We start from the raw sequence: 26050 nt of genomic DNA on the forward strand, positions 1-26050 counted from the left end.
ATAAAGTAAATTAGAATCTACAACTGTATAAACTAAATTAGAATCTACAACAGTATAAAGTGAATTAGAATCTACAACAGTATAAAGTAAATTAGAATCTACAACTGTATAAAGTAAATTAGAATCTACAACTGTATAAACTAAATTAGAATCTACAACAGTATAAAGTAAATTAGAATCTACAACAGTACAAAGTAAATTAGAATCTATAACAGTACAAAATAAATTAGAATCTACAACAGTATAAAGAAAATTAGAATCTATAACAGTACAAAATAAATTAGAATCTACAACAGTATAAAGTAAATTAGAATCTATAACTGTATAAAGTAAATTAGAATCTACAACAGTATAAAGTAAATTAGAATCTATAACAGTACACAATAAATTAGAATCTACAACAGTATAAAGTAAATTAGAATCTATAACAGTACAAAATAATTTAGAATCTACAACAGTATAAAGTAAATTAGAATCTTTAACAGTATAAAGTAAATTAGAATCTATAACAGTACAAAATAAATTAGAATGTACAACAGTACAAAGTAAATAAGAATCTATAACAGTACAAAATAAATTAGAATCTACAACAATATAAAGTAAATTAGAATCTACAACAATATAAAGTAAATTAGAATCTACAACAGTATAGAGTAAATTAGAATCTATAACAGTACAAAATAAATTAGAATCTACAACAGTATAAAGTAAATTAGAATCTACAACAGTATAAAGTAAATTAGAATCTACAACAGTACAAAATAAATTAGAATCTACAACAGTATAAAGTTAATTAGAATCTATAAAAGTATAAAGTAAATTAGAATCTATAACAGTATAAAGTAAATTAGAATCTATAACAGTACAAAATAAATTAGAATGTACAACAGTACAAAGTGAATTAGAATCTATAACAGTACAAAATAAATTAGAATCTACAACAATATAAAGTAAATTAGAATCTACAACAGTATAAAGTAAATTAAAATCTACAACAGTATAAAGTAAATTAGAATCTATAACAGCACCAAAAAAAATAAGAATCTACAACAGTACAAAATAAATTAGAATCTACAACTGTATAAAGTAAATTAGAATCTACAATTGTATAAAGTAAATTAGAATCAACAACTGTATAAAGTAAATTAGAATCTACAACAGTATAAAGTAAATTAGAATCTATAACAGTACAAAATAAATTAGAATCTACAACAGTATAAAGTTAATTAGAATCTATAACAGCACCAAAAAAAATAAGAATCTACAACAGTACAAAATAAATTAGAATCTACAACTGTATAAAGTAAATTAGAATCTACAATTGTATAAAGTAAATTAGAATCAACAACTGTATAAAGTAAATTAGAATCTACAACAGTATAAAGTAAATTAGAATCTATAACTGTATAAAGTTAATTAGAATCTATAACAGTATAAAGTAAATTAGAATCTATAACAGTACAAAATAAATTAGAATCTACAACAGTATAAAGTGAATTAGAATCTACAACTGTATAAAGTAAATTAGAATCTACAACAGTATAAAGTGAATTAGAATCTATAACAGTACAAAATAAATTAGAATCTACAACAGTATAAAGTGAATTAGAATCTACAACTGTATAAAGTAAATTAGAATCTACAACTGTATAAACTAAATTAGAATCTACAACAGTATAAAGAAAATTAGAATGTACAACAGTACAAAGTAAATTAAAATCTATAACAGTACAAAATAAATTAGAATCTACAACAGTACAAAATAAATTAGAATCTACAACAGTATAAAGTAAATTAGAATCTACAATAGTATAAAGTAAATTAGAATCTATAACAGTATAAAGTAAATTAGAATCTATAACAGTATAAAGTAAATTAGAATCTACAATAGTATAAAGTAAATTAGAATCTATAACAGTATAAAGTAAATTAGAATCTATAACAGTATAAAGTAAATTAGAATCTATAACAGTACAAAATAAATTAGAATGTACAACAGTACAAAGTAAATTAGAATCTATAACAGTTCAAAATAAATTAGAATCTACAACAATATAAAGTAAATTAGAATCTACAACAATATAAAGTAAATTAGAATCTACAACAGTATAAAGTAAATTAGAATCTATAACAGTACAAAATAAATTAGAATCTACAACAATATAAAGTAAATTAGAATCTACAACAATATAAAGTAAATTAGAATGTACAACAGTACAAAGTAAATTAGAATCTATAACAGTACAAAATAAATTAGAATCTACAACAATATAAAGTAAATTAGAATCTACAACAATATAAAGTAAATTAGAATGTACAACAGTACAAAGTAAATTAGAATCTATAACAGTACAAAATAAATTAGAATCTACAACAGTATAAAGTAAATTAGAATCTATAACAGTATAAAGTAAATTAGAATCTACAACAGTATAAAGTAAATTAGAATCTATAACAGTACAAAATAAATTAGAATCTACAACAGTATAAAGTAAATTAGAATCTATAACAGTATAAAGTAAATTAGAATCTATAACAGTATAAAGTAAATTAGAATCTATAACAGTACAAAATAAATTAGAATGTACAACAGTACAAAGTAAATTAGAATCTATAACAGTACAAAATAAATAAGAATCTACAACAATATAAAGTAAATAAGAATCTACAACAATATAAAGTAAATTAGAATGTACAACAGTATAAAGTAAATTAGAATCTATAACAGTACAAAATAAATTAGAATCTACAACAGTACAAAATAAATTAGAATCTACAACAGTATAAAGTAAATTAGAATCTACATCAGTATAAAGTAAATTAGAATCTACAATAGTATAAAGTAAATTAGAGTCTACAACAGTATAAAGTTAATTAGAATCTATAACAGTATAAAGTAAATTAGAATCTATAACAGTATAAAGTAAATTAGAATCTACAACAGTATAAAGTAAATTAGAATCTACAACAGTATAAAGTAAATTAGAATCTACAACAGTATAAAGTAAATTAGAATCTACAACAGTATAAAGTTAATTAGAATCTACAACAGTATAAAGTAAATTAGAATCTATAACAGTATAAAGTAAATTAGAATCTATAACAGTATAAAGTAAATTAGAATCTATAACAGTATAAAGTTAATTAGAATCTACAACAGTATAAAGTAAATTAGAATCTATAACAGTACAAAATAAATTAGAATCTACAACAGTATAAAGTAAATTAGAATCTATAACAGTACAAAGTAAATTAGAATCTATAACAGTACAAAATAAATTAGAATGTACAACAGTACAAAATAAATTAGAATCTACAATTGTATAAAGTAAATTAGAATCTACAATTGTATAAAGTAAATTAGAATCTACAATAGTATAAAGTAAATTAGAATCTACAATAGTATAAAGTAAATTAGAATCTACAACAGTATAAAGTAAATTAGAATCTATAACAGTACAAAATAAATTAGAATCTACAACAGTATAAAGTTAATTAGAATCTATAACAGTACAAAATAAATTAGAATCTACAACAGTATAAAGTAAATTAGAATCTATAACAGTATAAAGTAAATTAGAATCTATAACAGTACAAAATAAATTAGAATGTACAACAGTACAAAGTAAATTAGAATCTATAACAGTACAAAATAAATTAGAATCTACAACTGTATAAAGTAAATAAGAATCTACAACAGTATAAAGTAAATTAGAATCTATAACAGTACAAAATAAATTAGAATCTACAACAATATAAAGTAAATTAGAATCTACAACAGTATAAAGTAAATTAGAATCTACAACAGTATAAAGTAAATTAGAATCTACAACAGTATAAAGTAAATTAAAATATATAACAGTACAAAATAAATTAGAATCTACAATTGTATAAAGTAAATTAGAATCTACAACAGTATAAAGTAAATTAGAATCTACAACAGTATAAAGTAAATTAGAATCAACAACTGTATAAAGTAAATTAGAATCTACAACAGTATAAAGTAAATTAGAATCTACAACAGTATAAAGTAAATTAGAATCTACAACAGTATAAAGTAAATTAAAATATATAACAGTACAAAATAAATTAGAATCTACAACAGTACAAAATAAATTAGAATCTACAACGGTATAAAGTAAATTAGAATCTACAACAGTATAAAGTAAATTAGAATCTATAACAGTATTAAGTAAATTAGAATCTACAACAATATAAAGTAAATTAGAATCTACAACAGTATAAAGTAAATTAGAATCTACAACAGTATAAAGTAAATTAGAATCTACAACAGTACAAAGGAAATTAAAATCTATATTTAAGACCATCTTGTATTATTTGAGAAGTTGACACTGAATATTTATATATAAGGTCTTTTAACTTTCCGATTAACTGGTTAAAAAGGACTAGACGTTTCGTTGACCAAACTCTTGAATTTGAAGGGAAAAAAAAACAGTTATTCGCTAAATACAACAAATTCAGCGCTTTAGAGTCTGAATAAAAAAAGTACCAATAACCTTAATGTTTTGGATTTCTTTTACCATCATATTTAGTTAAAAAAAACTTTTTAATTACGTATTTTTAACTGTAAAGATTTATATATATATTATAATCCGTGTTTTAACTAAGTATTTCAATCTATGTGATTATCCAGTTCTTCTTTCTAGTAAAGGATCACTGGGAAAACGTAATGATATGGGAATTTAATCAAACTATGAAAACATACTAATCCCTCCTGCAGTACAGTGATTGACAACAAAGAAAATAGGACACATTATTTCAAATTTACTTCCATCTAATATTATGTTTGATCGCTTCGACTTAACTATTGTCTACTTGCACATATTATATGAAAACATAAACTTACAAAAAGATTGTTTTCATATTGCGATATGCCTAGTTGGTGAGCAAAGCGTAGTATGTGAATCAATAGAGGAAACGAAACAACTCTATACAAGCCATGTTTAACATTTTTTAAAATTGAAATATGTTAAACATATATTGAAAAGTGTTCTCGAGCAGCTCGGCAATATTTCGATCGTAATGCATCTTCGCTAGCCAAGGGTTACGACCAAGTCCCTTCCTCTCCACTCTTGGCAGATGAAGCCAACATTTGTGATGACAATGTTGCGCCATCTACCGGTAGATAATCTTAAAGGCGCTTTTTGATTGGATGCAACCAGTTACAATTGCTACCAATGGAAATCATTACCTCGTGGATCCGAAATTCTATCTTAATCTTAATAAGGGTGGAGAGGAAGGGACTGGATCGTAACCATTGGCTAGCGAAGATTATCTTAATGCGGCACAAGAGATTTCCATTACATAGATTAAGAATCGGCACATTTTCTTTAATTCAATTCAAACTTAAATGTCATATAAATCAGCTTGTATGATTTGTGATAAGGCTTCAATTTGTTTTAAAGTTTTAAAACATTTTACTTTTAAGAAACATTTTTTAATTGCAAATCAAAATTTTAATATGAAGTATGTTTCAATATTACCGATTTTTGCAAAGTAGGAATTATGATATACAAGATTCAAACGTCTAGCGGCAAATATTACATGCATTTTAAGTAGATTAAATATATAGATAATTTATCAATTACACATGTCATTTAATCCCTTTTATTCTTACAAACTTCGTTCAAATTTAATTTAGTGATTTCCCTCCCCGCTGCTATAGTAGAATATTTATTGCTTCCAAAAACTCATGTATGAAAATTTATTCCGGTTAGGGCAATTTTCATCAATATCCGTGATAAAACCCTCGAATGCCGCTTTAACTATTAATTTGATACTTACCTCTCTTTGCTAATGATACTACCCGGCAGTTTTGATAAATACCATAATAAATTCAATTCATTTAAAGTCACAATTATAATAACATTTATTTTCTTTTCAGAAAACTGCCTTGCAAAACCATACCTTCAAAAATCTTCCACCTGGACAATATGTAATTGAGGTAAGAATTAGTTAACGTATAAAATTGGTAATTGAACACTTTATATCGAAAATTTTGAAAAGTATTAATCGTGCTTCTATCAACGATGCACCAACGTAGGCTGAATATAACTCGGACTAAGTAGTACTTAAACGGCAATTTTGAAATTCGACGCTTTAACTTATAAAGTAATAACGATGTATAGGTAAAAAAAAGCCAATGAGACAACTCTCTACAAGAGACCAAATGACACAGACATTAACAACTATAGGTCATCGTACGACCTTCAACAATGCGTAAAACCCATACCGTATAGTCAGCTATAAAAGGCCCCGAAATGACAAATGTAAATCAATTCAAACGAGAAAACTAACTGCCTGATTTATGTACAAAATAATGAACGAAAAACAAGTATGATATACAGCAACAAACGACAACCACTGAACTACTTGAATGTGACGGTGTTAAAATAGTTTGAAGGCGCCAACCCCCTTCCCTTTACCTGGGACAGTGGTGTAACAGTATAACATAAGAACAAACTATAAAAATCAGTTGAAAAGGGCTTAACTCATCTGAAAGATGGATACAAAGCTGAAATACATCTAACAAAAACACAGAGTGGACGTGGCAGGGTACTCATACATCCCCATAAAAAATACTAAGTACAGATCTGAGAGTACTCGCAGTACACCGACACGTTCGGTAGGATTGAGTACACTTTAAATCCGATGCAAAATGTAGGATGCGCAGATTGAAGAACCCATCCATTTAGCATCTCTTTGAGGGTCCATGCCTGGCCTGCTGCAATGCAAATTTCCGTCACTATCCGTCTTAACAATGGCAGTCTTAATTTCCAACTTTGCAGAACCTACCGTGGGACATAATATATAAGAATAATAGTCCCAGACCTACCTATTGGATTCCTTGTTAATTTGAACTCGTCCTGTCCTGAACATGCGTTCAACCATTAGCTACTGTACGTAAGGCAAACACATATTAATCGATCTCAAAATGTGGAGTCTGTTTCATACACACGAAAGATGCTTTGAATATCGTTATTTCTATTTTCTGCAAGTTGTAGTTATATAATACCGAATCATAAACTAGTAAAATTGAACCGTTTGAAATATAATGTCGCATCATTCCCAACTCAAAAGAAATTTAACATCTCAAAATAAACACGAGTATATAAATTATTAAAGTTAACAATTTAGGACGAACTTGAAATTGTTTATCCCAATTAGTGCGCCAGGTTCGCTAGACAAGAGAAATAGGATGACCTACACCATACATTGATCGTTTGATTCGAGCGCTACCGGCGAGTCTTGTTGACCAAATTATTAACCCTGGTATCGATGATGAGTTTTTACAACCTTTTGTCGATGCCGCTACTGATGGACGTTTTGTTCCAAAAGGTATCACCGGCCCAATAGCCATTACTTATGTTTGACATGAAATATAAATGAATACGTTCATTTTCTGTAAATAAAATCTGTGTATAAAATGTTGATTTCTTCGAAACACTGAGGTTTTTCTACACGCAGGCATAGATAGCCTTTTGGAGTTTTGGATTTCCAATGCTCTTCAACTTCGTATTTAGTTTGGCCTTTCAACAGTTTTGATTCGGGCGCCACTTATGAGTCTAATGTAGACGAAACGCGCACCTGGCGTACAAAATTTAAAAGAGAGGCGAAGGATACCAAAGGAACATTCAAACTCATAAGTCGAAAATAAACTGACAACGCCATTGCTAGAAAAAGCCATGTATATTTATAAGTGTTTATTAAAATATTCATTCAGTTGCAAATTCGGGGGCACCAAATTTATAAATTGTTTTTAAATTAATGTGTAGTTGTGTTTGTCGACGATACTTTACAATAACAAATAAATCATAATCATTCTTTTGTTTTTACTTGTGATGCTTTTTGCTGATATCCCCCAAAATATGTACACTACTTCTAGCACCTGTACATAATTTCTTGTAGTTATTTTTTCTTCTTCATGAATTCTTGTTTCTTGCTATAATAGTAATCGTCAAGTGAATGACTTTCTTTACAAAGACTATCTATTAACGTTTTGTAATGAGATATTTTTTTGGATAAATGTGACTGTTTCAAGCCCATTCTAACACAATGCCGTATCAGACACAGTGTTGTGACCACAATCGTTTTGGGTGTACACTGAATCAATTTTCCTTTACTGACACTCTGTAACCGTCTCATGCCGGGCTTGTGCATTTTAGTCCTGTATCCTGGCCTTCTTTTTTTTAACAGTATAATGAAGGATTAAATCTACAACAATATTTGTCTTTTTTTAAGGTTAAGTGTTGTAGAGAGGACCATTCATGTATCGAGTACAAAAGTTTCCACGAAATTATTATAGGTACGTATCGTGTTGGTTGCAGTAGAAACAATAAAACACAATTTGACGCTACAAAACAAAACTTTACAGAGTAGTAACGTAATGATTTATGTCCTAAACTTAAATGATACACGTTGGCAAAGTAAAATGTTATTATATTTTATTACGATTTGTACCTCATTTTCTATTACTTTCATGTTATATAAAATGAACATCACAACAAATAATTGATGAACGATTTACTGAGATCGACCCCGGTTTTTGATTGGGGTCTTATTACTCAGTCCTTAATCTTTCTCTGCACTGTAGTGTATTGTAGACTGTTGTTTGTCTTTTTGTCGTATTTCGTTGTTATACCCTCGCTCCGAACAGCGAGGGTAGCAATATACACTTAAATTTTGACCAAAAGAAGAATTTCAATCCTTTGCAGTGATACCTTTTCTGAAACTATTTACATGTTTTTAAAAAAAAAATCAAATAAAAATCATGTCTTTCATCTCATATTTCCGTAATTTTTTTAAAAAGTTTGTGTGAAAAAAAAATTTGCTTGTAAATATTTTTATAACTTCTGAACCGATTGCCGGTCATGATATTAAAATACGGACTGTCAATCAGAAAAATAAACCAAAAAATATAAAAAAAATAATCTTGATTGTCATATAAATCCACTTTGAAGGCCTAATTAGTCATCAGCTGTCTTTTATTGAACAATAACTTTCATATTTGAAAAATCCACCGGGGCCAAGATGCGAAACCCCATTCCTACTTTAAAAGCAAAAACCTTAATCGATTATATAAGAAATTTTAAATGCAATATTACTGATAGCGGACGTACATGTGCTATCTATTGTTTTGTGAATATCTCAAATATTATATATATGACAGTAGTTTTTCATTCGTTTGATGTGTTTGAGCTTTTGATTTTGCGATATGATAAAGGACTTTCCGTCTTGAATTTTCCTTTGAGTTCGGTATTTTTGTTATTTTACTTTTTTTCTATATCTAATACTAGTAGATTTAAACTACTTTGTGGTGTACCAATCGAAAGATGGAACAGTGGAAGATGTGACCTTTTCATATTTTCTCCTATGCATTGTAAGATAAGTGGTGTTTTTATGTCCTTTGTTTGATTCGCACAAGTACTTCTCAAATGAAATAATTTATAACTGTATGTTGACCTGTTCATGATTTTTATTATTAATTGTTGTCTCGTTTTGTTTATGGTTATTTGATCAACACTTTATCAAAGATTTGTATTTACTTTTCAGAAGCAAGCGAAAATTTAAATAGCATAAATGAAAAAACGATTCATACCATTTTTGCAACTGTGTCCGGCATTTGTCTAGCAGTAATTTTATTAATAACATTGGCTTGGCTAAAGAAAAGACGAAAAAATATATCTAGTGAGTATTTTAATTTACTGAGCTAGCGACGATTGCCAAACATTTTTCATATTTCGATTGAAATAAAACTTTATATCACGTATCCCTTGTAATTCATATTTAGAAAACATAGGTAGTTAATGTGCTCTTAATACTGATACATCACTACTCCACGAGAGCAGATACTAGCTACTTTATAATATACATATGTCATATTGATTCAGAAGGGCAAGTACCATATAATAAATTCAGTTTATAATTAACTAGAGTGCATTGTCAACTCTTTAATTTACTTGTGATAAGTTATGAGGAGTACTGTTTATAAACAGTTGCAATTTACTTAAACTGTTGTGTCTTATCAGTTTAATTAGGCTAATAAGATCAAATACTACCTTTTTTTAAATAAAAAAGGATAAGTTGAAGTGTTTCAACAAAAATCTGATTTTACACTTCTGATTACTTCAGTTCTGATAACTAATTATTAAAAAAGGTGTCCAAAAGGTAATCTTTGCTATATGAAAATATATATTATACGTTTTATTTATTTATGATAAACTGATCTGAAGACCGTCTTCCAAAGATGAAAACCACCATAACAATCTACCGACACGTCAAGATTTTAAAAAACACTTCAGCAATGTTTTTGTTTATGTTGTATACTGATTAATTTTCTTGTAGCATGTGTTTCCCTTGATCTTGATTTACATTTATGTATTATTCTTACAATATCATGCAGTATACATACGTATATATATTAACCTTTTCTAAACTAGAATATATACTTTTAATTTTTGCAGATAATGATAGCGAACACATTGAACAGCACCAGTATGTTATTATTTCAAACACCAATTATGCTGATGAAGTTATTGCGATACAGCTGGAAAGCGCAATTGCAAAATTTGGGATTGAAAATGACTGCATTCTTCGCCGCAACAATTTGAAATATGGTCATGAAAATTCAACTATTCTTATATTACTTCCTGTTGAACATGAGTCGTTCAAAATGAGGATTTCAGAGGATAAAAAATATAAAGAAATTATAGAATCAATTTCAAAAAGGAAATTGAAAAATATTTTTCTTGTTTATTTTCCATACATAAAAGGTGCAAAGCGTGTTAGATGGTCATGTTTGCAAAAGTTCAAAACGATCCGTCTTACAAAAGATTTCTACAAAATGATAAAAAAAATGAATATAAACTATAAACACTTTAATAAAAATTTATTGTGTGAAATAAGATCCGAATTAGAGGTAGTAGTAAAACGAATTGAACAAATATTCCAAATGCAAGTACCAACTTCTGCTGATACCCTTAATATTCCTATTCGAAATTCTACAGATCGTTTTGATGGTATGGATCATTTCACTTCTCCAAAAACATTCGATCGTATATCGAAAATTTGTGAACAAGACTCCTGCAAAATACATAAACCTATTACACAAAGATGTCCGGTTCATCATCCGCGTTTTCATCCTCAAACTTTTCCTGATAATATGATGTATACTACTAATTTAACAAATATTCATCAACATGAAACTATTCCGCTTTTAGGATCTGTTATTCCTCCATCGCCAGAGTCATCTGAGAAAAATCCAAAATATCATGAACCATTTAGAACTAATTCAGGAGAGTCAGGCTACGGACCATCTCGAATGAATTCTTCCTCTGATGATGATCTTCACAAAGAAGACGCCTTGGCCGATGATGATAGTTTGATTAACCAAATTATGTCAGTAAATAGAGATCACTTGCCATCCACACCTTCCGAGATTGATCCAATGTTAGCAATAAACTTCCAAATGTAAAAATATAAAGTTTATATGTATGCATTATATGAACTTTAACATATACTTTACATCAGCATGTATGCAAATTCAAGTCATTCTAAGAGCAATGTGAGGCTTGTGTAAGCGATTACTTAAATAGCTCTCACATAACATATTTGGCGGATATATATCATGAAATAACTTGTTCGATTGTCTTTGAAAAAATAATACGCCACAACAGTATAAATAATGAGAAAAATCAACTATAGATTAACCGTTTCTTGCATTTTAAACCTTCAGGTTAATACTCTTGAGTACGAAAAATAATAGCAATTACACTAACAGATAATGTATTAATTCCAGAGCATAAGCATTAACTGTGAGTTTTATCTATTCGTGATATTTTAACCATGAAAGCGCAACATGTATTGAAATTGATTGTTATACACATAAACGTTAAGATATTTTAACGTGAATCTCGTCTTCCATGATTTTTTTAGAGTAACCATGTCGTAGTTTTTGTAAGACTCCATTGTTCCATAAGAATTGGTTATGGATATTTGTTATATATAATTTATAAAAAAAAACATTTAGATCTGCCATATAATGTCAGTATTACTTCTGATTTGTGCTGTAAAATTTGCATTCGTTTATTAAATTTGTTTTTAATGATTTCAGGTATCTTTCTTTCTTATTCTTTTATGCCTTCTTGAAATCTATTTTTACTTTAAAAGTTATCAAATAGCAAACTGTTTAATGATATTGAAGTACTTCCATGGGTTTATCAAGGAGTAAAAATGTCTTCGCATATTCAGAGGTACATGTATGTAAACGAATCTATATCTATTTTGAGTTCTTTGTCAATAAAGTACATACAATTTAAATAACAACTTTTTATTAATACATAAAATAAAAGAAGTATTTTTAATGTTTAAGTCATGCTTTGAGAAGCTCCTGTCAAGTAATATTGCTATTAAGGTGGTCCATAACACTACAGGGAGATAACTCTTTAAAAATCAGCTGAACGTTTTAATCACGTTCTATTGTTAAGGAAATATTAAGCTTCTCAATGATCAAATTAAGTGTTTGTCAAACTGCTATCTACCCAATGAAATTTTTCCGATTAAGTGTGTGGTTCAAGTTTTTAACATTTTTTATATTTTTGTCAAAGTGTCAGCCCAGTAGTCAGCACTTCTGTGTTGACATGAATTATCATTGATATGGTCATAATTATAAATAAGCTGTTTACAAAACTTTGAATATTTGAAATACTAAGGCTTATCTACAACAGGAATAGATTACCTTAGCTGTATTTGGCAAAACTTTTAGGAATTTTTGGTCCTCAATACTCTTCAACTTCGTACTTTATTTGGCTTTTTTTAACATTTTTTTATTCGAGCGTCACTGATGAGTCTTTTGTAGACGAAACGCGCGTCTGGCGCAAATATAAAATTTCAATCCTGGTATCTATGATGAGTTTACTGTCAAAGTACCACCTTAAATATTCTATTAAATATATAGTTCCTCAATTATTCAAGTATTTATATAAGCTTGGCTTTAAAAAGAAATAGGTGTTTAGCGTTCGTGCTGAAGGTAAATATTTTAAAACGCTTTGGACACACTTAATTTAAATTTGTAAATTACTGGGTTTTTTTCCTAGGTCTTGGTCGATACCGCTGCTGTTGGACTGGTAGCGAGTACCCAAAGGGTATCATCAGCTCAGTAATTAGTGCTTCGGTACTGAAATGATACACGACATACATTTCTTAAAAACTCTCCATTGATTAATTTAGATATTGTTAAGAAAATAAACTCCCATAGGCCAAGTTGACCTTAAGTGAATATGGTTATTCTTTATGTCCATTTTGCTCATATAGCTCCTGAGGTATTCAAGTATTAATACATCATTGGCTTTCAAAATTGTTTGGTTAAATCTAGAAAAGCGCTTTGGACTCAACAAATATAAAAAATACAAAAACAACATCTTATAACTTATATGCGTCCGAAGCGCTTTTCCGGATTTGCCTTCATCAGGAACACTCAACACCGAATATTTGAAAGCCAAGGATGTATAAGAACCGAAACAGGTGGACTATCAGTCCCCGAGGGTATCATCAGCTCAGTAGTCAGTACTTCGGTACCGACATGATTTATAAAAAACCTTTCTAAAATTGTCCGTTTATAAATTTTGAAATTATAAAGAAACTAAGGTTTCAACTCCCTCAGGCAAAGTTGACCTTAGCTGAATTTGGCTATTTGTTTTAGGTATTTTAGTCATATAGCTCTTCAACTGTTCGGGTACTTATACATCCCTCGGATTTCAAATGTTTGGCTTTGAGCGTTCCTTATGAAGGTAAATCCAGAAAAGCGCTTCGGACGCATGAAATTATTAAACGTGTTGTTTTCAATTTTTTGAAGAGCTATATGACAAAAAGGACCTAATTTTCATTTTTAGCACAAGTACCGACATAATTTATAATATACTGTAACATTCCAGGAGTTTTCGAGTCATCTTTTCCGGCGTAATGAGTAATTTTCAATATAACAAGCACAGTGGTTCATAAACATATGACATGAAATAGCATACATACATTAATAATAAGAAATATATTAATACATAATAAGAAATACAGCAAGGTGCATTTCTTGTACAAAGTTTAAAAAAAACATTTCTGCTAATACTCGGTGCACTGAATTCTTATACTCGGTAAACTCGGTGAATAGTTGATGACTTATCCGAGAAAACAGTACGTCAGCATTGTGATATGGATACTTTAAAAAAATATCAAGTCTTAATATTTTCACCAAGTAATTTCAATTGGTGCAGGAAATCAAAGTTTGAAATAAATTGCAAACTTCAAGGGGGCTCTTGAAGAGAATATCCCAATTGGAACACGCGTTCCGCTATTTACACTAAAGAGCAAGAACAGGGACACGCAACGTTACATTTGGCGAGTTACAATGAAAGTTAATGTAAACTAATACAAAAATAAACACTCGAAGAAAAATAAAATCGATACGAAGATTTAACGAATTCATTAAATAATATTAGGTCAAAGTAAGCTAAAAAGTCAAGGTCAGTAATCATATTAAACTATTAAACGAGGAGCATCATTTTGCGTTACTGCAAATATGTGCCAAATATCATAAACATGTGTCAAAGAATACAAAAATTATGTTCAGGACAAGAAAATGTAAAAAACAAAGCAAACAAATAAGTATGTTTACCATGTGGTCAAAGTTCAAGGTCAATTGAAGGTCATGATGAGATGAAATACAGATTCATGCAAAATGCATAAACCAGTGTCAAAAGATAAAAAAAAAGTTACGACCAGAGGAAAGAAACATTTCTTAAAAATAATTAATAATAAAGGAAATACATAATAAAGAAAAATGAAGATAATTTTTAATAATTCATTTTCCATTCATAAAAGGCGCGAAATGATAAAATGTTCAAGAGAGCACTTATAGAAAGCAGTAAACCTGAATGGTACAAATAGCATTCCTATTTGAATTCTACACAGTTTACATATTGGTCAAACGCATTATTTTAGAAAACTTCTAAAAAATGCAATACCTATCTGAAAGTTGTTACCAGATCTCTTATGATTTACATATGTAAACCTAATAGGAGTAAATGGCTGGTTCATCATCATATTTTCTGTGACAAATTTATTTCAATAATATGATTAAATATTCATGAAACTATTCGCCACTTAATATCGGTTATTCTGGCTGCGAAACATCTCGGTTGAATTATTCCTCTGATAATAAGAATCGTTGCATAGAAGACGTCTTAGTTTTGGATAAACAAATAATGTCAGTAAATTGAGATGATCACAGATCACATGCCTTCTACACCCCGAGGTTGATGTAATGATAGCAATAAAGCTTTTTTATTGAATAAAGCGTATAATTATATATTGTATGAGATTAAACGTATAAATGTATGGTACTTTACATCAACATAACAGTATGCATGTCATCATAAGAATCATGCAATTAATTAATTTAAGCGCGCACATAGAATTGTGTCTTAAGATTATAACACAATGTTGACTGCTGTACCCCAATATTTGACATGTTGACCTATTATGTCTGTTTGTTTTGCTCACACATTGTTGTCAATATAATGGAATTCTATGCGACTGTCATACAAGTGAGAGGTTAAGCTAGCTATAAAACCAGGTTTAATCAACCATTTTCTACATAAGGAAATGCCAGAACCAAGTCAGGAATATGACAGTTGTTTTCCATTCGTTTGATGTATTTGAGCTTTTGATTTTGCCATTTGATAAGGGACTTTCCGTTTTAAATATTCCTTGGAGTTCGGTATTTTTGTTATTTTACTTTTTACATGTTTGGGGGTAACACATATCTTGATAAAACTCCTCTCATCTTTCGCTTAAGTTTAAAATAAATAATGCGACACAAAACGGTTTATGTTTTTAAATATACATTACAACCTCTTCTTACATTCATTACGCTTTCCCATAAAAATCCTCTGGTGATGCAAAAGCATAAACATATTTTTGAATAATGACTGTTATTAACTAAATGTCCAGTGGCATATATTTCATAAAGAGATTAACTTGACAAACAATAAGATAGGTAGGTTATACAAAGTTGGTAGACATGAATAAAGGGCGAAATACATTATTATATAATAAGAAATACAGCAAGGTGCATTTCTTGTACAAAGTTTAAAAAAAAAACATTTCTGCTAATACTCGGTGCACTGCATTCTTATACTCGGCAAACTTGGTGCATAGTTGATGACTTATCCGAGCAGACAGTAAGTCAGCGTCTTAATATTTTCGATAATTTCGACTATCAATTGCAAATGAGAATATGTTTGATAGGGGAAACTATAGGGATATTTCTACATCAATTTAAACTCTTTTGGTCCTTTGAAATTGTATATCTATTCAATTGTAACCATGAAAGCGCAACTGCATATATCTCGACAAGTTTGTTATATAGAATATCGTTGAGAGGCAATATTTTGCTACTATGATTGGTTGATTGTTGCTTCTAAAAGTTCCAGTGGCAATTATATTGCATGTATATTCTTGTCGAGAACTAATTTAGAATAAACACAATCGGTAGGTTCTGAAAGGTAGGTTGATCGGGAGAATGGTGATAAATTTGGACAGCCACTGAAAAATGAGGGTAAAGTTCACAGGTGCAATGATTTTGCCTTGAAGCAGTTCACATATATTCATACATTATATCCTACCAAATGACCTAACGTATACCTTGGCGTGCCCTGCTGTTATCAAAATGTTCGTATTATGTCTTAATTTTGAAATTGCCGAGCACTAATATATTTATAATAGATTTCTTTCTCTGTTACAAATTTTAATTTTTTGTTATGACTCCGTAAATGTGTTTTTTAACGGAGATATGTAGCTTGATATACATAAAACAAAGAATTCCGCTCAAATCGATCCTAGGGTTCATCCTGAACCTGCAGTGATGCGGGAACCAAAACTAGGGGCTTTAAAGAGCCCGTGTCGCTCACCTAGGTCTATGTGTATCTTCATCAATGGACACTGTCCAATATTTTAGACTATAATATTATGCATGACTAAAATCTCTTTATTGTCGCACCTGTATTGCTGATAATTTTTTTCTGTTTACATTTTCTCTTTATCTTCTTTAGTGTTTGCCAAAAACACAAAATAGGGTTAAAATCATCATTCAAGGGTAATAACTCCTATAAGAAGACAAGTGACAAGTTCATCTACCTGTTAGCTGACTTCTCTTGCTGATCATTTTTATTACAGATTTCAAGTCAATAGGCAAAAACGAAAAAATGGTAAAAATCATCATTTAAGGGTAATAACTTCTATAAGGAGTCAACTGACGATATAAATCTTGTCTTACTGATATTTTTTGCTTTAAAGTTTCTATCTATCTATTATGGTTTTCAAGAGAATAGGCAAAAACGAATAAAATAGTAAAAAATCGTCAGTCAAGTGACTGACGACTGTCGTGCTAATCATTTTCGCTACATATGTCTATCCATTATAATTTTCAAGACATTAGGCAAAAAAGAAAGAGAAATTGTGAATTCATTTCATTGAAGGCCAATAACTCGTTAGACAGTGTTGATGTTAGAAGACAGAAGGTAAATCTCATCATTCTGAACATCTTTGTCCCTGTCATATTTTCTCTATTTGGAGCGGTTTTCAAGATAATAGACAAAACTTGCATTGTATCCCTATGTTCTTTAGCCATGTCGGCCATGTTGGTTGGCAGGCGGGGTCAGCGAACACATTTTTAATAGATACTCCAATGATGATTGTGAACCGGTTTGGTTGAATTTGGCCCACATGTTTCAGAGGAGATGATCTTTGTAAAAGTTAATTGACGACGACAGACGACGGACGCCAAGTAATGGCAGAAGCTCACACTGACCCTTTGACCCAAGTGAGCTAATAAATGCCTTGCTCCTTTTCCTTTTTTCACCTACTCGTGAAGCACTATCTTAATTTATTGCAACTATTAATGAATCTTTAACATCTATAAGTATCTTTATTTTATAACTTTGATTTTTTTAAATATAAAAGCTTAATTATTTCAGCAAGACAAGCGTGCACGATTTATTTAGCTGTTCATAACTTTATTTACAATTGGAAATACAAAATTCTTATGATTAAGGCATAGCAAACGGGTCACTAAGGGCAAAATTGAATAAAAGAACTGAGTTCCAAGGTCCCCCGCGTTGCACATGTTTTCTCTGTCCAGAGGCAATAACTAGAAAAAAAACTTTTTTTTTAATTTTTTTTATTTATTATAAATATCATAAGAGAAATGAAGGTTTGAGAGCAAATGCAATTGCAATTTCCAATATATTCAATATTTCCAAGGGACGTAACTCTTTTAATAATATTTAATAGGCACCGATTTTCGAAGTTGTCCAAGGCATTGCTTATATAAACCTTTGATATAAATTTGATAAAAACCTGGCGAAAATTGTACACGTGAGAGTGCTTCAAATGCAATTTTCCACATAATAAATAGTTCCAAGGAGCATAACTCTTTTAAAAAAAATTGATTAGCACTGAATTTCGAAATTGTCCAAGACATGGCTAATATAAACCTTTGATATAGATTTGATAAAAACATGGCAAAAAAAGTACACGTGAGAGTGCTTAAAATGCAATTTTCCACATAATTAATATTTCCAAGGAGCATAACTCTTCTAAAAATAATTGATCGGCACTGAATTTCGCACATGTTCAAGACATGGCTGATATAAACCTTTGATATAAAGTTGATAAAAACCTGGAAAAAATTGTACACGTAAGAATGCTTAAAATGCAATTTTCCACATAATTAATATTTCCAAGGAGCATAACTCTTCTAAAAATAATTGATCTGCACTGAATTTCGAGTTTGTCCGAGGCATTACTGATATAAACTTATGAAATAAGTTTTAAAAAATCTGGCCAGAATTGTATATGTGAATGCGCTAAAAATACTGGACGGACGGACGACCGGTTATCTATGTCCCCCGTAACGCGTCGCACGGTGGACAAAAAAACATCACAATAAAGTGGGAAATTCATCTCTCTTTCGAGTGATGAATACTTATACGTGCAGGTATTTCACATCCAATCTTTTATGGTAATATTCTATACTAAGCACAAAAATGGCGACATTCACCTCAAAAGCTGGTATTAATATTGATTCACTCATAGGGTTTTTGCACCGGAAATAAACACATTTATTCTAAAACCAGTTGTTGGCATGATACGGGTTATGTTCTTCTCATATATTTTATGATGGTATGATACTCAACCCATAACGGGAGGGATTGTGCTTGATTTTCATATGATGAAGACATAATCTTTCAATCAGTTTAATTGAGGTCTTGAGCTGACATGTCAGTAACTGCTAGTAGTCCTTTGTTAATGTATGTATCATTGTCATTTTGGTTAGTTTCTTTTGTTACCTATTCTGACATCGGACTCGGACTTCTTTTAAACTGAGTTTTACTGTGCGTATTGCTGTGTGTTTGTTTATTCTACATTGGCTAGAGGTATAGGGGGAGGGTTGAGATCTCACAAAACATGTTTAACCCCGCTGCATTTTTGCGCCTGTCCCAAGTTAGGAGCCTCTTGCCTTTGTTAGTCTTGCATGTTTTTTTTTTAATTTTAGTTCATTTATATGTTTTGGAGTTTAGTGTGACGTCCATTTTCATTGAACTAGTACACATTTTTGTTTAAGGGCCAGCTGAAGCCCGCTTCCGGGTTCTGGATTTTCTTGCTGTGTTGAAGACTCATTGGTGGCCTTCGGCTGTTTTCCGCTCTTTGGTCGGGTTGTTGTCTCTTTGACACATTCCCCATTTCCATTCTCAATTTTATATTTTATCTGAATTTTTTTAATTTGCATTTATATACCATATAATTTCTTCTTGACTACTGACATATACTTTAGGTACATGTCCCGTATTTTTCTACAGATTGTTATATTTATAAATTTTATCCTGATATTTTGTAACCAATGCCTTTTTTGAAAAAAGAAAGATCGTGATAAGCATTATCACTCATACAAAATTCACCTGGCATTTACTTTAATTTTACCATACATCCGAAAAGATATTTGTTATATTAATTGTTTATTGATACTAAAAAATCAGTATAATTAACATATTAGATTTTTCACCTAAAATTGGGAAGGGTTCAAGTACTAATCCATACGTTTTGGCGAACTACATGCTATATGGAACGCCACAGCTGCCTTATGATAACGATAATCATATCATTAAAGGAGACATGACACGATTTTTTTTAATTTCTTTTTTTTTTATTAAATTAATAAATATTAGTCTTAAAACATGTTTTGTACAATTTTGATGGTCAAAACCTGATAAATCAGCATGTTCCTGGTCAAAGAATCAAGCGCTTGTCATTAAGAATGATTTTTAATTAGATAACGATCACGTGATCGTGCTTACGTCAGTGGTTACAAGCTGGGAAAATGTCTCTTAACTGGACGATGTCGATACACTATGGACGGTATTGACAGCACTTTTCCAGATTACTGACAAACTATAAAGACATTTTGTGAGAAAAATAACCAAGAAAAGGATATTAATTTTTCATGCGAAGAGTCCAAAAACGACGATTTTTCAGACATTACCGATCGGATTGTTACCATACACATTTGGTTGTCTGATGAATAAATTTAATAGACCGCTTTCTGCATTTTTTCATTTAAATAAAACTACGTTTTAATCATGATTGAAAATATATATTTTTAATTATTGATGATCAAATTGTTCTTTGTTTTTCTCTCTGTTACGGTAATGTTATAATTATGTGTGCGCCAGAAGCAGAAAAAAAAAAGATAGTAAAAGTCAAATTAGGCGTTCGCAAAGTGTCCGTTTTTATTTTATTTTTTATTACATAGAGACTTTTAATAGGTAGAAATTATCACCAAAAGTTATGCTTATAATTTTTTTGGTTGGAAACCATACATCACACAAAGGATTTGTATAGTGAAAAATCCTTTATCACACTATTTCTGCATTAGGATATTCAATTAACAATTTTATTACTTTCCCCCTTTTATGTAAAGAATTCAATTCAACATTTTATTTACGTCTCACCTAATGTATAAAATTACACAATATAAAACATTTATTGGAGGCTGTTGTTTTAGTGATTAAATGTTGACACCTATAGCATACTTGACCAGGTGAAAGGTAAGAAGGCACCTGTAGTGTGATTTAGTCACGTGTTATGTTATTTACCTTTAAAAATCATACATTTCTAAGAAAAACTATCTTATGTCGAAATAATTAATATAGTTATACTACACTTCAAAAGTATGCTATTCCATCCAGATCCTTATAAATCTAACTTCAAATTTAAGGAATTACACAAAGTAAATTCAAATTCACTTATTTCCACCCCTCTCTTCCAAATATCATTTAGCAATCAATTTGTTTATCGCTACCAGCAAAACGCTTGAGTCCAGGTACTGTATTTGTTTACCTCGACTATTGTATCTGCATTTATATTGTATGTTTCTCTGTAAACTTGTATTTAGTTTTTAGAGAATAAAGTATATATGTATCTATAGATCGTTAGTTTTCTAGTTTTTTACATTTTTCATTTCGGGACCTTTTATAGCTTACTATAGGGTATGGGTTTTGCTCATTGTTGAAAACCATACAGTTTTGTTTTAGTTAAATAAAACCGAATTAAACTGTTTTGACATGATAAATTTGTAAACCTCAATGAAGTGTTTTAAAACTTGTATAGGAGTTATTCCTCTATTTCAAGAAAAAGCATCTACAGAAAAACATTTTTTTTTTTTTTAAATTTTTTACCGATAAATGTATAGATAAATGTACAGCCGATCAATATGACGCTTTTACACTTACAGCAGCAATATCAGGCGAGACACATGGTTCCGTGGAATATTTTACAAATTTATTACAAAAATACTGCTTCCGTTTCAGAACTTAGGATAAAAACAACAGGACCAAGTGGTTTGGGGATATCCCAATTATGTCCGAAATACTGTAAATTTTTTAATACTTTTTTTCCTATTATTGTCTGCCGTTCCCCTTTTTCATACCAAATAACTCTGAACAACCACTCCAACTTTAATTTGAACTTTAACTCAATGGATAGCGATACCCATCCAAAGCACATTAAACAAACGATATATTGAAATCTGTTTAAAAATAGAACATATTTTTTTCCGAATTGGTCACGTGGTTTTACCTCATCAAGTAATGGGATAACCACATCAAAGAATGACAGGACCACATCAAATAATGAAACAAACACATCATGTAGTGTAAAATCATCAAATTTTGAAACATCATTGCGTAATGTTAAAACCATATAAAGAATAGGCAAATCATCATTACGAAATAACAAAACCACATCATGTAATGAAACAACTACATAACGTTAAGTCACATTCACATCAAGTAATGTTAAAACCACATTGACTAATGACACAACCACATTAAATAATGGTGAAACCACATCGATTAATGACAAAACCATATAGAGTAATGACAAAACTATATCAAGTCAATACGAAACCATATCGTGTAATATCGAAATATCATTAAGTAATGACAATTCCATATTGAGTTATATCAAAACATCATTACGTAATGTCAAAACCATATTAAGTAAAGACAAAATATCATCAAGTAATAATAAAACAACATAAAGTAATATCAGAGTTCCACATAAGACAGCTGTGGCGTTCCATATTATGATATTAGCTGTAATTGGCTTTGATCTAGCTAACAGTATTTGTGCGTTGTTTCTATTGTTTTAACGTTAGTGGTTTCTCTACTTCGTACCGATCTTTTGCGTTAGACTGGTTTTTATAGTTCTTATGTACTGCTGTAAGACCACTGTCACACGTTGGGAGGGGGAGAGGGTACCGTAGGCGCTCACAAACATATACCACCGACACATTTTGAATGTGCCTGTCTTAAATCAGGAGCATATAGATCAGTTGTTGTAGTTGATTCATGTCTGTCAATTTTTTTCTACGGAAATTATTTTGTTATAAATAAGTTAGTTTTCTCGTTAAAATTGTTTCACATTTTCACGTTGAGAACTTTTATAGCCGAATATACGGTATGGGGTTTTCTCATTATTGGAGGCCGTACGGTAAACGACACTTTCTTCATTTATTATAAAGTTTCCATTTTAAAAAGAAATGTTTTTCATCATCTGAATCTTTACCAACTAAATAGTTGTCAATAGTTATATTCGATGTTCAATATAATAAAATTGAGAATGGAAAGAGGGAATGTGTCAGAAAAAGAATGTAAAAGACTTATGATTCACATTCTCGTATCATTTCCTTGTTTGCTTTTTATGCTTTATGTCTAACAATTTCTTATGAAGTTATAGAAGCATACAAGAATATTACTTTTCAAGAAGTCAATTAAAAAATGCATCTGTTATAAACCTTTTTATATCTGCATATTCTTAAAAGCAATAAAAATAAGATCTATATACAGGTTGTCTACTAGTTATCAACACGGGTTAGGGTATTTAATTGGTGGTGCATAGGGTATTGTATGGTCGTACTACAGGTATTCATTAAACATATATGATCAGGTAGTTGTACCTGTTTTCTGTACACAACAATAATATATTCCAATCTCACCTGTGCCCTCGGCAAAACCAACATCCAGGATGAACACAAAGAGCTTATGAAGTAATATTGCGTAATCACTATATGTCTTTATCAATCCCCCATGTGGAGTGACACTTGAAGTTTGCAACTTCAAACGAGACCTGAAATTGCGAACCTCAATCATCTGTACCGTACACCTGTGACCTATGATGAACTCATGGCATGGCACCCGAGACCCCAACTCTGGAATCCTAATGAAAGTGGGCGAAAAGAAGTGTAGTTTGGGCTTGTTAAAAAGTCCCATCTTTACACCTTCTAAGTCTGCGTGTCATTCAAAAAACAGAAAATATCATGTCAATATTCTTTTTAATTATATTGTTGAATCCATCGGCATCACACATAATCATTGTTTATCACTGTCGTGCGTTTTGTTGGATAATGATCGAAACTAATTTGTGCTGTACCCATATGTCAATATGAATGAATGTAACCACTGACGTAGTAGCCTCGTTCTAAGTGACTTCCGGGATGGAAATATGCATATTTGACAGGTCGATAAATCGTTGCATTAAAATCTCATTAAAATACATATTTTCCTAAATAGTTGACACTTATATTGCTATCGATGTATTTTTGGGGAAAGTTAAGTATATATAAACATTTTGAAACACAAATTGAAAATCGTGTCATGTCTCCTTTAAGGGTTGAAATATAACATGAAATAAATTTTCTATATTATTACGACATTTGACTATACTACTCTGTCAATTTGCTATTTCACTAAGATAAATTTATATACTATAAAGACGTTCTGATATAACATGGAGCTACCTTTTCATACTATTCTGTTATTTCACTTTGTCATGAAGACATTATTTTATACTATGAAGACATCTTGATATAACATGGAGCTACCTTTTCATACTATTCTGTCACTTTACTATACTATTATGCGATATTGCTAGATCATAAAGATACATTTTATACTATAAAGACATCTTAATATGACATTGAGCAACTTTTTCATACTGTTTTGTCACCTCACTATACTAATATGTCATGTTACTATCTTATTACGATAAATTTGTATACTATACAATCATCTCGATATAACATGGAGCAACTTTTTCATACTATTCAGTCATATTACTATCTTATGAAGACATATTTTAATATCAAGCTACCAAAGTCATATACCACGAGGTGTCATTTATATACCAGTAGACTATTTGATTACACTACAAGACCATTTCATCGTACTATCCGAAGACAATTCTATAAATAGCGGCGAAATATTATATTTCATATTTTTTAATTATCTTTTTTTTATTCTGTGTTTTCAGAAATTCCAGTATGGCCACATCAAGTTAATTTGTAGATGATCATCCACCTGTTTTAAGCAAGTGAGGCGGGTGGGAAATTCTATTAATTTTTAATTCATAACAATCTCTAGGAAATTAACATTATTCCTCCAAAATACAAATTAAAAAATTGAAGAAAGTGTTCATGGGACACAGATGCCCCCGCTTCCACATAAGTTCTAAAGGGGCATATCTCTTGAACGGTAACAGTTACAATACCCAAATTCGAACTTGATCTGTATATTGTGGTAATAAGCTATGTGTATAAGATTCAAATAATCGGCAAAGGCAAAGTAAAGTTAGAGCACGGAAACCACAAAAATTGAAAATTTCAAAGTTTTCAAGGGCATAACTCACGAGCCGTAAAAGATGCAAAAAACCAAATTCGAACTTGATCTGTATATTGTGGTTAAAAGCATTGTGTATAAGTTTCAAATCATTCGGCCAAACCAAACTAAAGTTCGAGCACGGATACCAATTTCGTGACGTGTGTACGGACGCGAGAATACATGTTCTTTTTTTTTTCTCTTTTTTCTTCAATCGTTTTGGGTTTTCATACGCTCATTTTGCATTCGTCTTCTAAAGGTTTTGACTTCAAACCCTATTATTGGGAACAGAATTGGTTGAACAGACCAAATTGCAATCTTTCCTTTTTAATTGAACATATTACACTGACAATAAAGGCAGGGCACTTTTTTTTAAATTCAACAAGTATCGAAATAATGACCATGATAGTCATCAACATAAATTGAAGAAAAAATTATAACAATATTTTGAATCCTGAAAAACATCAATAAGTCGAACATCGGTTACAAATCACTACCAGAAAGTATGTTGTGTTGTAACATCACTGTCCCATGTAAGGGGAAGGTTTGAATGCTCACAAAAAATGTTTAACCCCCGCCACATTCTGTATGTGCCTGTCCCTAGTCAGGAGCCAGTAGTTCAGTGGTTATCGTTGGTTCAAGTCTGTCATATTTGTTTCTCGTAAATTGTTTTGTTATAAATTATGCCGTTAGTTTTCTCAATCGAATTGACTCATATTTTTCATGTCGGGGCCTTTTATAGCTGACTATACGGTATAAGTTTTTCTCAT

The 26050-nt window shown here is 30.2% G+C and overlaps 1 protein-coding gene across 2 annotated transcripts in view; it reads left to right on the forward strand.

Annotated features, from left to right (window-relative positions):
• LOC127721612 (uncharacterized) overlaps window positions 1-12128 on the forward strand; it is a 38152-nt gene extending 26024 nt beyond the window's left edge. For both annotated transcript variants that reach the window (XM_052228389.1, XM_052228398.1), the window contains 4 exons: window positions 5906-5965; window positions 8263-8326; window positions 9574-9708; window positions 10485-12128. In XM_052228389.1, coding sequence (XP_052084349.1) covers window positions 5906-5965; window positions 8263-8326; window positions 9574-9708; window positions 10485-11494 — 1269 coding nt within the window. In that variant the 3' untranslated portion in view covers window positions 11495-12128. The remainder of the gene's footprint in view (window positions 1-5905; window positions 5966-8262; window positions 8327-9573; window positions 9709-10484) is intronic.
• The last annotated feature ends 13922 nt before the right edge of the window (window positions 12129-26050 follow it).

Source organism: Mytilus californianus, unplaced genomic scaffold (genome assembly GCF_021869535.1).
Source record: "Mytilus californianus isolate M0D057914Y unplaced genomic scaffold, xbMytCali1.0.p SCAF_1, whole genome shotgun sequence".
Classification (NCBI taxonomy): Eukaryota; Metazoa; Mollusca; class Bivalvia; order Mytilida; family Mytilidae; genus Mytilus; species Mytilus californianus.